We start from the raw sequence: 14,458 nt of genomic DNA, 5'->3' as shown, positions 1-14,458 counted from the left end.
TTACAGGAATATTAAACATACAACAACCAAAATGCACCTCCTGCTTCTTCCTATCACTGGCAGCGACAGCTGAAGTGAGATGAGTGAGCATGGCTGGGGCAGTCATGGAATTTGTTACTATGGATGTTCTCAAGAATATTTAAGGAAGAAACCACTGAAGGCGGGGGCATAGACAAGGGGAAGAAAGATGACAGAGACAGACCGAACCCCGCACGGCCCCACACCCCAACACCCCCTCGCCACACGGCTGCCGAGAGGGTGGAGCCGGCGCCTTGCTCTCTGAATGGTGCATTCGACTGTCAATCACAGTTTTGCCCCGCCCCGTCACTTTTAGGCTGAAGAGCGTGGGTGGAGCAAACCCCCTGCCCTCGCGCTCCGATTGGCTGAATCAGCTGTCAGTTAGCTCCGCCTCCTCGCCGCTCCCTCTGGGTTTACAGCGAGGGGAGGAAAATGGTGCAGAGACCTCTCGAGATCTGATTGGCCAAGAGGGAACGCCACTCAAATACATACTGCGCCCCCGGCGGGGCAGCTGACTGCACAGCCCCGTGACAGGGATGACGCTACGCCGGCGATTGGTCAGCTCTGTCGAGTCCCGCCCATCCATCCTCAATACGGCTCGCCGATTGGCTGCGGTGGCTGTCCGTCAGGCGGCGGGCGGGGCGCTCGGTGTGTGTATCGGCGGCGCGGCCCGGCGGCGGCTCATGGCGGTCATGGGGCGGCGCGGCGGGGCTGGCCGGGCCCTGGGGCTCGCGGCGCTGGTGGCAGCGGCCTGTGTCGCCGGTGGGTGAGCGGGGACGGGCCGGCGCGGGGGAGCGCCGAGGGGAGCGGGGAGGGCCGCTGCAGGGGGAGACTGCGGGAACAGGGCTGGGCCGCAGTGCTGGGGAGGGGGAAAGATGAAGGGGGAAGGTGAGGAGCGCTGTCTGTGTCTGGGTGCCAGGTTCAGGACCCAGGGGTGCGAGCGGGGGAATCCCTTACCCCACCCCCCATCCACCTTCAGAGACTGTGCTCGAACCCTTTTATCCTGTCCCTTTCAATCCAAGGGCTAATTTCTATTAAATAAAAAGTTTCTATAATTTTATTGTATAAACTCGTTATATAAAATTACTTTTATAGCACAAAATTATTATATAAAATTCGATTATATGTTGTAGATTTTCATAATGCATATGTATAATTATATATATAACATGTTACTTTATTAATTTTTACTGTATAAAAATTAGGTTAAAGTCCAGTTCTATAAGCTGAGACAGAGGGATTCAGATCAGATACTAGAAAAAATTATTCCACTGCCGGGCTGAGGCATTGCAATAGGTTTCCCAGGGATGTGATGGAGTCACCACCCCTGGAGGTGTTTAAGAGGCATCAGGACCTGGCACTGGGTGATCTGGTGTTGTGGTTTAGGGGTTACAGTAGTAGTGCTGGGTTGATGATTGGACTTGGACTTAAAGGTCTCTTCCAACTCTGATGATTCTGTGATAGACACACATAATTTTGTTATTTTGTACGAATTTTCGCATTCTGCTGAGCTGTTTCTGTGGTCACTGTAGCCTCTCAGTTACCTGCTGTGAGTCAGGCTTGTGATGGCACTTCCAGGCCCTGTAAATATTTCTCACTCAGCATTCCTTTAGCTCTCCAGGTTCACAAAGGCTTTTGAGAACCTGAGGTACAACTTTGGTGGGGCAGGAATTAGGTTAACTGTTCAGTAGGCAATTGGTGTTCCCAACATCAAATTTAATTGTAATCTTGAGCAAGTCTAGTGAGGCAAATTCAGCTGTGAAGGGTTAATGTTCTGATTTTATCCACCTGAGCAATCCTGCCTTAAGTAAGCCATTTTGTCCTAAATAATGTGACTGTGTAACAGCCTTGTGGAGAGCAGCATGTGAAATCCTATGGATTTGTAGCCATTTTGTAAGTGCTTACTTAGAGAAGTTGGTCTGGAAATGTTTCTGCCCTTCAAAATGTGGATTGATCCACCATTAAAATTGGTAGCAGGCCACCCAAGGAACACATAAATTTAAATAAATTATTTAATCTACTCCATGAATATCACTTGATTTGGCCTCTTTCCTTCCTTTTGCCCCCCTCCCCAGCCTACATCTCAGAACTTTGTCCTTTGGTGTGTTTATCATAACATAGCTCAGATTTACTGTCAACAATTGTATGCATGATCATGAGACAGGCTTTGGAACAGCATCTTCAAGGTCACATTAGTTAAATTAATATTAGGGAATGTTTTAGCTGCTCAACACATCAGTTATACTATTGCATTGTTTTTGTTAATAGCCTCTAGATTTGTGGATGCCCTGGAAAACTATTGTATATAACTGCATGGATTAGTAGCCAATTTTCAGTGATGATATGAATAAATACTTCTATTTTCTTTAGACAGTTACCTTATTCATGTAATTTTGAGGTATGCAGATGGATTCATTGTATAATTAGAACTTGAACATACAGGCCTGCAAATAGTTATTACTCTATGACTTGATTTTCTTGTATCAAATCAGTTTTCTGGTGGCAGCCTACTCAGATTGCTCACTGGGGAGCATATGCCTGAAATTTTGCATTGTGCATGTTACTGCTTATATACACCAAATCAGTTTTAAAATTTATTTTATCTAAATTTTGGTATACACAGTATTGCAGCCGTGCCTAAGTGACTTTAAGATACGAAGCCAGGTTGAAACAAGCCCTTCTCTTATTTCTGTGGAGTCCTTTCTCACTTTATTATGCAGTAAATTACTGTTATCATAAAACAGTTTAGAAATATGCTTTTAGTCATCTTTGCTATCCAAGGTAATGGGGAAGAGAGTGAAGGGGGATCCCAGAGGAGTGAAAATGCAGTGTTGCAGACTGTGGCTCCACACAATCAGCTGGGGTCCAGTGCTGCATCCAGGGGAGACAAACATCTCACGGTGTCATGAGATGGAGGAGGCAGAGCAGGGACACCAGAGCTGTTCTGCAGGAGCCAGGTTGTCCTAGCAGTGCCTGGTTTAAGTCAGCACTGACAAATTCCACTGGACTTCCTGGCTCTGGGCTCAGTGGCTCTGGCTGTGGCCTGCATGAGCAGAGGTGTTGTGCCAAGCAGTCCTGGAAGCAAACAAAGCTGTGTTGGTGCTTTGTGAGCTTAACAGGATTTTGGAGTCTGCCTGGCTCCGTCGAGAGTTCACTTTACCAGGTCTGAACTGTAAGACTACTAGTAGCTTCTTACACAGAGCTGTGCTGTGCTGTTGTTTGAGTAATTGTCCTGCTTTTGTTAATTTGGATCTGTTCATTCTTAGTCATTGCTGTATAGAAACCTTATCTTGTATTCCAGAGCATTAAAATGATCAGTCCACATTCTTGGCTTTCCATAAACTGATAGGTATGGGAGGGAGGAAGAAGGAATGAAAGCTCAAATATGATCTTTTCCCTGTTATGTAAAGGAAAAGATTGCAGGAGCTCTGACAGCTTTTTGTGTGTTTTTTAGGTGTATGTGGTGGTGAATTCAGTATCTTACGATCACCTCAGTCAGTTGTTTTCCGAGATGGAAGTTGGCCGATTCCGGGCGAGCGGATCCCAGATGTTGCTGCATTGACCATGGGCTTTTCTGTTGAAGAAGTATGTTCCAGGTCTTGATTGTGAAATGTCTAAAGCTACAGACCTGCTCACTCAAGATGCAAATCTTCCTGTCATGTGCTGGAATATATAAAACATTGCCCTGTTTGTCTTGAGGAATGCACGACTTGACAGAGGTGGTTTCCAGGACAGAGCTGTGTGGGTCATAGGAGCAGCCAGAAGCTGTGCTAGCTGGCTAATTTGAGTCACCTGCTGTAGAAGGAAGGCTACAGAGGCTTTCCAGTGCTGTTCCTCTGAGATACAGCTGTGAGCTGTATGCCCCCTATCCATGGTCACAAACTGAGAATCCATGGAACCGCTGTCACTTCTTGCACAGAAGCTCTCTCTAGGTCTCTGCTCCTGAGTAATCTGAAGATTGAGAAATGGCTCAGCAAGGCAGGCTTTTTGTCAGGTCAGCAAGCCTGTCTGCTGAGCAGAGTTAGAGCAAATATGTTGGTTACTTAAGAAATAATCCAAAACCTTGGAAACATGATTTGTGGTAGTGTTTCTCCACATTAAGTATTCAAATGTAACTTTAGCAATGTTTAAAGTGGGGCACATGAACAGGAGCCCTTGGATTGATTCCATCTTGCCAATGAATTTTTTTGCTGGGCTTCAGCAGGGATGAGTGGCTGTTGAAGCAGTAGATGAAAGTGTAATAGCCAGATATCTTTGGCAGTGTCTGTGTGCAGCCAGATACTGAAATCTGCAGGCTGAGGCATTCTCACAGTGCTGGTGAGGGCAGCCAGTTCTCATTTCTTCCATACATCAGCTGGGGAGAGGTCTGATAAGGCTGGTTTGAATGCAAGGCTGCTTAGCCTGTGTTTTGGAATTTGAAAACACCTTGCTGTCAATCAATTCTGCTTTTTCTGTTATCAAACTAGTAACAAACTTGTACGAGTAGTATGACTAAGGAGTAAATTTTGATTATTTTATCAGAAAAAAACAATATGTTGAATGGTATTGTGTGCGTTGCCTATAAAGACACCCAGAAAAACAACGGAGTTTGGCCCTGTCCATTTGGCATCCTGGTCATCCAGAGATAGGTCATTGAAAAAAGTGTTTCAGTACTCATTCTTTGCCACACCTTGGGATTCATTTGTTGTGATGGGTCTGTAGCATCCTTTAGAAATAGTTCTCTGTTACTATTAATTCAAATCCTAGAAGCAGACAGGGAAGGAAGTATTTGAGTGATTTTTCAGTTAAGGCCTGGATCTGAGAGTTCCTAAAAGCTGTCGCTAAGGCAGAGAGATCACTGTGTGGGCAGCCCTGGTAAGGAGAGTAATGCAGGGCCCAGGCACTTCTTTTGCAGCTGAAATCAAAGCTGTAGTCTAGGAACATAAATTGACAGTGCAGCAAGGCCGCTGTAGAGAATTTGGAATTCTTAGTGCATTACATTGTGAATTCTCAGAGTCATTCAATATTCTTCCCTTGGTAAAGGAAAACAAAACCAAACCCCATTTCTGTCCCTGATTATGCTTTAAAGCATTTTTCCTTTGTTTCTGTGAGGTGATACAAATCATAACATCAATGACATTTAATTCTAAAATACAATTAAATTTTCTTTCAAAAAAAAAAGGGCAGTTATGTCATTTACATAAGTGGGGCAATCTGTTTACTTTTATTCCAGACAGATGGATTTGTATTTTGTGCCTGAATAAACCAGTCAGGTAGCCTCCACTGTGCTCTTACTGATTTGTAATTGTAGTAAGCTACTAAGAAATCTTTTTATATTTCTGTGCAAATTTGTACATTTTAGTTGCCTGTTGCTGTGATTGACACATTCCCCTCTTCCCCTTCCTTTCCACCCTGTTTCTTTCTTGTACTGAAAATATCAAGATGTTAGTGGGTTTTTTAAGTTCAGCCTTCACTTACTAAATACAGACTGAAGTATTTATAATTTAATTATGGGAAATAACTCCTCATGTATCCATTATATATGATGTTTTCTTAGTGTAGATTTTGCTATGAAGCTACTGGCAGCTTTTAAACTAACAGTTCCTTCATGGTTGGCTGGCATTGCTCAGGATGAAAGCAGTGTAGTATTAACTTACTTCCCCATGAAATTTCCAATAGGCTGTCCTGCACAGAGGCATTAGCAGGATAAGTTGTTTTGCTTGAACACTGGGAAGAACTCTTCTCTTTGCCTGTGAAATGCAACTTTTTTTTGCTCTTTTGTACTAGGACCTGCCCTGGCCTGGCCTGGGTGTGGGTGATCTGTTTCACCGGCCTCAAGCCACTGTGCTGGTGACAGTGAAGGGCGTGGACAAGCTGCCTGTGAAAGGGTTTTCTTACCCCATTGAGAATGTGAGTATCCACATTTGGAACTGTCATGTGATTCCTGGGACTCCTGTGGTCTAATGACAAGTACATGATTCTCTGCTGTAGTTCCTGATGTTCATTTATTTCCTGCTTCACTTGAAGTTTGCATATCCCCTAAACTGATGGATCAATAATCTAGTCAGGATTCTGTACAAGGTAAGAGGCCCTTGAAATCACCCAGGGCTTCCTGTGTTGAGTTCAGTTCAACATGCTTTGTTTGACCAAAGCATGTTCTCCTTGAAAGACAGCTGATTTTAATTTGTACCAATCCACTTCTTCCCACAGTAACTTAATATTTCAAATTCAGAATTGTTAAGTTTTTTGCTTCAGCTGAGTGTGTGATAACATTTTATATGGAGTTGATTTCTTTATGTACTCTATTGCCCTCTAAGTGGTCTTTTGAGTTTTCCTCAAGTACTTGACTGTGAAATACAGCACTTAGAGATGGCATTCCATTATATTGTATGAAGAGGAAATCAACACACATTAGATTTACTTATCACTGTCTGTCTTTGCAAAAGCTTCTCAGGCTTGTTACAGCAACAGAGAATCCTCTAGGTTGGAAGGTATCTCTGGAAGTCATCTCATCCGATGCTCTGATCAAGCAGGATCAGCCAGAGCAGGCTGACTGGCACTGTGTTCAGTCAAGATATGAGCATCCCCACAAATGGGGAGACTGACCTCTGGACAACCTCTGCCAGTATTTGACCACCCTTGGAGTAAAAAACTTTGTTCTTGTGTTAAGTTAAAATTTCCTGTGTTTAAATCTATGCCATTGATTCTCCTGTCATAGGACACTTTGAGTAGTGAATGGAAATGTTCCATTCTGCTTCTTTTTTTAATAAAACCCACAAGTGTTTAAAAAAAACTAACAGTTCTACTAGCTTTCCAGTAATGGCATTATAATGTGCTAGCATTTTTTTCCTTTTTAGTAGGTTTTTTTGTATGTGTCTTTTTTGTTTCAGTGGTTGCTCTTTCTACTGGTATATTTTCACCATCAGTTTTTTGTGGTTCATAACTTTCCATTTTGCTGTGAGATTGTTTCCCTTTTGCATTGTTTCTATATTTCTTGGTCTTGTTTTACTAATAAACAAGGCTATACTCTAAGCCTAAATAATCTCCTTAATTCACTGTCATGGTCTGTTGGAGTTCTTAAGAATATTTTGTGTCTGCCACATAAATAAAATGTCTGTTCATAGATACACAGGTGATGTTTTATTTTGCACATAGGTTTGCACATTACTTAACATAATTTTGGAAATGTCATACCCTTTACTTTTCTTTTTTAGTTAAGATCAGTAGCCCCTGTTTAGCCCAAAAATCTGACTAGACTTTGTCTTCCAGGCTGTTCCTTTCAGTCTGGACAGTGTTGCAAATGCCATCCATGCTCTGTTTTCTGAGGAGACGCCCGTGGTGTTGCAGCTGGCCCCCAGTGAGGAAGTGAGTATTGCTTCACTCCTGGTTCCGTGTGTGGCTGGTGCAAACCCAGCTGATCACATGAAATTCTGGATTGGAGATTGCAAGCATGACTGGTTATTAGTGTGTGACTGGAGAAACTGAGCAGGAGCCTGTGCTGTGAGTGACCAGTGGCTGTTCCTGCAGAGGGTGTACATGGTGGGCAAGGCCAACGCTGTGTTTGAGGATCTCTCTGTCACACTGCGCCAGCTCCGGAACCGCCTGTTCCAGGACAACTCCGTCCTCAGCTCCCTCCCTCTCAACTCCCTCAGCAGGAACAATGAGGTAAAACTCATTCATCAGTGGGAACTTCTATGGGGTTTCTTTTTTCTAATATTCTTAGTTAGTTTGTGCTTATCTCCTTTCCTGTTTTTTCTTCCCTCTTTCTTTGCCTAAGGGCCCACTCCTAATTTTTTCTAACTGAATTAACGAAGTTCAAGCATTTTTTTCTAAGTAACTTTATTAAAAGAGTCATTTCCTTCTAGCATGTTCTGATGTAGCAGACAACTGTTATAAAATACTTGCAACAAAACAAGACTTCCCAAACTTGGGTTTCATCAAATGAAATAACTGTCTCTGCCTCTTCCCTCAGGTTGACTTGCTTTTTCTGTCAGAACTTCAAGTCCTACGTGATATTACAAGCCTGGTAAGGCGTTTTGAAACATTTCCCCCTGTCCTGTGTCACAAACTTGAGAGATCGTTAAAGTAGAAGAGCCATAGTCAGGGTACTTGGCAACCAGTGATACATATTCTAGTTTGTCATCAGCTGGTTCCATCAGTTTAAATAATGCATTCTATTTGTATCAGCCCCACCACTGCAATTGTGAATGAGAACCTTAATCATCTGTACTTTTCTTTTGTGTTGTGTTTGGTCAGAACAGGGAATTTTGAAATACTCAATCAAGAATTTGCTGGGGCTTTCTTTGCTGCTTAACTTGAGAAGTATAATGGTAGTTAAGAACATGTTCTTTGCCCTGCCCACCATTTTATTCAAAATATCACTTTATCTGAAAAGACAAATGACTTTTGTGCCATGAATAGTGATGGTGGTGGAAGTGCTTCAATGGAGGGGTGAGCTTTTAATTCTGAGGATTTTTTTACTAAGAAGCTGCTGTCTTGTTGCTGTGGTTTAGGTTTTGTTTTAGTGGGTCAGTGGTGTGTGGGTCTTGGTTGCATTTTGGTTTGCTTTTTTCTCTGTGCCCTTTAAGCTGCAGCCCTTAACTACTGAAGTGAAAGAAAGTTGTGGAAAAACTCAAAAATTCACATTAGGTAAAGGGCTAGTGGACAGAAATGGGGCTCTTGAGAAAATGAGGTAGAACAACTTGGTTTTGTTTTGCAGGCTAGAAATGCTGCAATTGGAAAGATGGGATTAAATTCCTTGTTTTCAGAGACTGTTGTCTTGTGCAGGCAAATATCAGTGCTGCATCTTCTCACCTGCAAAAATGCAAGAGTGTCACTGCTCTCCTTTGAGATAATTTGGATTGTATTTGTTGGATTTTCTGACTATGGGATGATACTTCTCAAATAAACTACTTTTGTACATGGACAACACAGGGTAGAAGTTGCAACCTACTAAGCTTTGCAAGGGCCAGCTTCAAACAAAGAAATGATAGTATCTAAGTCTTTGTTTTCTCTGAGTTTTATTTTCATGGCAATTACAGAACAAAGACACTGATGTCAATAAGTATTCTATTTCTTTCTAGTACACCCTCTGTTACGTGTATGTAACCTCATGTTAGGAACAGATGCTACATAATGATCATCTGCTTGCTTCTGTAGAATTAAAACAATTATGGGCGTCTTCTAGTTAAGTTGATGAGACTTCCATTTCCTAATTATGGAACATGACTGTAAAAAATGAGGCTGGATTAGTCCAAGTAAACTGATTTTGAGCAACATGTTTTTAAAGTAACCTGTGTATTAATTAATTTCTTTCTGCCCTCAATGTTGTGCCAAAGCTGTCTCGACACAAGCACTTAGCCAAAGATCACTCTCCAGACCTTTATTCCCTGGAACTGTCTGGTTTGGAAGAGGTTGGAAAACGATATGGGGAAGACTCTCAGCAGTTCAAGGATGCTTCTCAAATTCTTGTAGACTCTTTGCAAAAGGTATATTGTCTACCTAATGAACAAAACTCATGGTAATACTAAGAAAATAATTTTTATTTTAACTGCAAAGAAGTGAGATAAAACTTCATTAGTGCTGGCTTGCCTCATGCTTGTTTTTGTTGTTTGGTTTTAAAAATGCTGTTGTTTAGTTATAAAATTGAATGTTACAATTTGCCTCTCTGGAAAGTGTTGGCATGATTCTACAATATGTTTAGATATTTTGAATAAAGGAGGAGGAGGGGTGTATTGAAACCTTGTATCAACATGACTTGATATGTTTGTTTCTTTAAACAAACACCTTGCATTTAAAAGCATCAGAATGTCTCACAAATAGAAGCTCTTGGAAATGTGGAAATATCTTTATCCCAAGGTGCAGTGTTTAGTTTACCCTTGCCCACAAAGGTATGTAAATGTAAATTTCTAAGACTTTAAAATAACTGCTCTTCATCCATCAGTGTGCTCAAGAAAATAATTCTTCAGCAGGTCTTATGCAATCATTAGTTAAATTTTTATTAAGATCAGCCACTTTTGAGAGTTTCTGAAGTGTGATGAAAAAATTCAAAAACATCCATTTGTTAAGCCAAATATTTGTTTTCTCTAAGCATTGCTCTTTGGCCTCTTTGACTAAGCAAATGCATTTAAATGTTAGACATATTAACATGTGGACCAGATTAAGATACTCAGATGCATGGTTTCCCAGTGGGAGTTTAAGAACCTAAATATTTTGTTGGAACTGACAGACACATAGTTAGGAAATGATGTGGGGATGTGCACGTATTCTTTTTTAAAAGGGATAAAAGAGTAAGTTTCAGCCCAGAAAGAAGGCATAAGCCACAGTCTGCTGAACAGTGACTGGGGGTTTGAAAGAGGCCTTGTAAGCCAGGGGAAGGTTGACACTTAGTGAAATTCTAAAACAGAGTAAGCCTTTATAATTTTCCATAATTATTCCTGAAGCTGACATCTTTTGTTTTACTACATCTTGCTAACAAAACTCTGCTTAATTCCTGGCTACATTCTAGGCTTTTAATTAAACCACCTTTTCTTTTCCAGTTTGCAGATGAGATGTTTAATCTGTATGGTGGGAATGCAGTAGTAGAAGTGGTGGCTGTGAAGGAGTTTAACTCTCCCCTCTCAAGGAAGACTCGCTCCATTCTCCAGGCTTCACAGGTAGTAGAGCCACATTTTTCTACATCTCACTTATTAAAAGTGATTCAAAGTGCATCAGTTTGCCTGAGTGTAACCTTTTTTAAGGACTAAAATACTGACTGTGACTTAGGCGTGGGTGCAGCTTTCTTACTTGTCTTGATCTTCACTTTGTCATAAAGTAACTTCACTTGAGGAGGGCTGTAGAGGTCATCCAGTCCAACCTACTGCTCAAAGCAGGACTAATTTAGGAGCTAGATCAAGTTGCTCAGGTTCTTGTCCAGCCAAGTTCTTGAAAAGTCCATCCCTGGAAGTCCCACAGCCTCTCTTGCTCCAAAGCATTAACCACTTTAATGGTGAAAACTTTTTCCTTTGTGCCTTGTTAGAATTTGCCTTTCTGTGTTGTCTCCTCAGTGCATGCAAGTCCTGCCTCCCAGCTGTGGGAAAACATGTTTTCCTTGTTGGTCTCCAGACACAGTCCAGGATGCAGTTGTCCTGTGTCATTCCAGAGGCACTGCTGGCTCCTATTCCTCTTGTCTGCCAGGAGCTCCACTCCCTCTCTGCAGCTGCCCAGCTGCTCAATCCCCAGCCTGTGCTTCACCTGGATTGTTCTGCCCCAGGTTCAGCACTTCGGGTTTCATTTTCCTGTCACCTTTCTCTTTTGGATTCCATTGATGCCACTCACATAATCACTTTTTTGCATTCTGTGCCCTTGCATCAGATTTGTCTAGACAAAAGTGCAACTCTCTTATTTAGGTTGCTCAGACTTTGGATGGAGTCAAAAGATGTTTGGTGTGCAAGCTCACTTTAAAGTAATAAATATTTTATTTATTGCAGAGTGAAAAAGAAAATCCATATAACCTTGCCTATCCATATAACTACGACTACTCTGTAATCTTCAACATTGTTCTGTGGATGATGATAGGTCTTGCTTTAGCTGTGATAGTTATCTCCTACAACCTCTGGAACATGGATCCTGGCTATGACAGCATTATTTATAGGATGACAAATCAGAAGATAAGAATGGATTGAACTGCACCATATTTCAGCGCAGGAAGATGATGAAGAGCAAGGTCTCCTTGAGCCTATGTGGAAAACAAATATTCTGACATGGTTAATTGTGGAAGTTTTTTAAAAGTGTATTTATAAGTATTTTTTCCCCCTTTCAAGACTATTTTAAATGTTAGTAGTAGCACCAGATGGGATTTAGAAGTTGAAATCTGCTTGTTTAAAAAAACCAAAACAGCACTCCCAGGAGTAATTGTTATCAAAGTGACATCATTCCATTTTTTTAATCCTGCAACATGAGTTTTTGAAATGCCCTGTACTGCCTGTGCAAACCAAATAAACCGAAACGATAGCAACATGTTATTTGAAACTTTGACACTGGAAAATCAAAAATTATAGCTAAATTGTTGTGTTGTATATTATGTACCACCTGTAAATGTTTGATGTAAATATTTATAATGGTTATGTGTAACTTCAGAGAGGAAAGTAAATATTCTTCAGTAAAATACTAAGTATAGAAATATTTCTATCAGCCTAGGACTCAAGTAGCATAAATGGCATTTTGCTCTCATGTTGATGGCTCAGAGGTGAGCTGTACACAGAAGGGTCACCCCAGAACTTTAATGTTTGGGAGGTGAATAACACTGCTGTGGCTGGTCTGTACAGTGCAGTCTGTAAATCCTGAAGTAGCACCAGTCTGGTCATGGGCTAATGTCATGTACAGTTGAAAGTTCCTGTTATGATGCTTCATGTTCCTTCCATTTGTGTTGATGTTATTATTATTAAAAAAAAAAAAAGTTCTTTTTGATGATAAGAGTGGACCAACAGTTGATTTAAGTATGCCTGGATTACAGTCCTTCTTCAACCATTCAATAAAACAAAGAACAGTTGTTCTGGAATGCATTTATTCCTTGTGGCTTTGTAGATGTGGCTACTTCTGTTTTGGATTTGTTCAGCTGACCAGGGCAGGTGTGGCAGCATCTGATGTGTGACAGTGGCCCTAAGCCTGCAGCAGTTTAGTTTTAACTGTCCTTCAAAAGAAGAATTGTCTTGTGTAGATTTTCCAAAACCAGATAGTGAGTATAATTAAAACAAGTGGTTGATCTCTGGCTTGGGTCTTTTTTACAACTACCTCCCTCTTAGAAATTCATTTGCTCTTGTGGTAAAAGATCTTCCAGACTTACAGCAGCATGAATGGAAACTACTTCTTTATCACCTTGCCCTCTAATATACTAAACTTTCCCTGCTGCTAGGAGATAATTGTTCCAGAAAAGATGTTCTCACTGAATTAGTCTCATTTACTGGGAATGTCTGAATTGGAGGCATTGAAATTGTCCATGTCTTGGAGATCCTGGACAGTGATTCAGGTTTAAATGAGCAAATTGCAGGTTTGCCTGAGTCCAAGAAATCCGGTTCAGTGTATGCTATAATCACTTGAAATTACTTGTAATGGCATTTAAAGTTAATCTGGATGATTGATACCAGTAGATGGAAAGGAAGAGTTGCACTGGCAGTTTCTCTGCCACAAATGTAATTATTGAACATTCTGTAACACACCATGACAGAGTAGTCAAGGGAAGGCTCTCAGCCAGGTGTGAGAAGTAGGACACAGTGATTATGTCAATGATTATGATTGGATTTATTGCTAATACAGTATCTAAACATTCCCAGTGCAGTATCTAAATAGCAATTTGTCATCTCTAACAGCGGATTCAGAGGTTTGATCAGATTAGCAGTCTACTTCAGATACTGGTACAGAGTTTTACAGGAGCTGGTTGTTTAAAAGGACTGTGTAAATTAGTGGTAAATATTTAACAGTTGTATTTTAGTCAGTGTGAAGTTGGCAGTGTAGAATTTCTTCAAATGCAGGACCTGCCATTAAGATGGTCTCTGCCTGTCAGCTCTCTCCCAGCTGCTGGTGTAGCTCTAATTTTACTTTTTAAAACTGGTCTTAGACTAGTTTGAAGGGTGAATTGCAATTCCCACTTCTGTTACTACCACAATTGTTCCTTTTCAAGGCTGTAGGCCTCCAGCTGGTACTAAAGGTGCTTTTGAGCACTGTCATGTGTGCTGTGTCTTAAATACCAAATGCTTTGTGCAGCACAGGCTGCATTTTGAACCACACCAGAACCCCTGTGCTTTAGTGTGAGTCAAGAAAGCCAGACACACTTTATTATACAACAGCATTAGTCCATAACTGCTAATCAAACAGGCAATTACAATTCTGATCACTGAGCCAGGAATAGCCTTTTCATACTTAGAATTAAGTTAATTAAAATGAAAGTGCTACCAGCACTACCACACCTGCTCTTGATTTTCTTTAATCACCCCAAGAATATAAATTGTAAGAAGATTTATTTGATACGGCAGAAATCATAGGTTTTGTGTACAGAGCTATGATGAAAGCAGTGAAACTGTCAGATGAAGTTCTGTGAAGGGAGACGACAGGGAGAAGCTGAGGCAGGAAGAGGATGCAAGGAAAATAACAGCTGGTATTGGGATCCTGTGTGCCCAAAGTGAGAAGGGCAGGAGGGTTGTTTTGCAATATTTGGCAGCGAGAAGCTTTCACCAGGCTGGGACAGGCTCCACAGCGTGCTGTCACTGGGTTTAGGATGCAGCTGCTCAGGAGTAGTGATCTCATTGCCAAAGAGAGTTTTTCTTTGGGGAGTTTGGCCTCTGGCACAAAGGGTGATGTGTGTTTGATTGGGTCTTCTTCAGACCCTGGTCTTGTCCAGTATTTGGCTTGGGGTGTACCTAATCTGTTCTCAGGAAGTGCTGAACTCTCTGAAGAAGGAGAGGATCCTGAGTCAGAATTGAAGACT

At 41.4% G+C, this 14,458-nt stretch overlaps 1 protein-coding gene across 1 annotated transcript; it reads left to right on the top strand.

Moving 5' to 3' along the window:
* The first annotated feature begins 539 nt into the window (after nt 1–539).
* Nucleotides 540–12,526, top strand: ATP6AP2 (ATPase H+ transporting accessory protein 2). Its single transcript, XM_058858218.1, has 9 exons — nt 540–780; nt 3,473–3,603; nt 5,785–5,907; nt 7,267–7,362; nt 7,525–7,662; nt 7,970–8,023; nt 9,336–9,485; nt 10,536–10,652; nt 11,466–12,526. Exons 1-9 carry the CDS (start codon nt 555–557, stop codon nt 11,658–11,660), a joined length of 1,230 nt encoding a protein of 409 aa, XP_058714201.1. The 5' UTR covers nt 540–554; the 3' UTR covers nt 11,661–12,526.
* The last annotated feature ends 1,932 nt before the right edge of the window (nt 12,527–14,458 follow it).

This window comes from Poecile atricapillus, chromosome 1 (assembly GCF_030490865.1).
Source record: "Poecile atricapillus isolate bPoeAtr1 chromosome 1, bPoeAtr1.hap1, whole genome shotgun sequence".
NCBI classification, from domain to species: domain Eukaryota; kingdom Metazoa; phylum Chordata; class Aves; order Passeriformes; family Paridae; genus Poecile; species Poecile atricapillus.
Note: the sequence above shows the minus strand (reverse complement) of the source record. Positions and strands in the feature narration are given on the sequence as shown.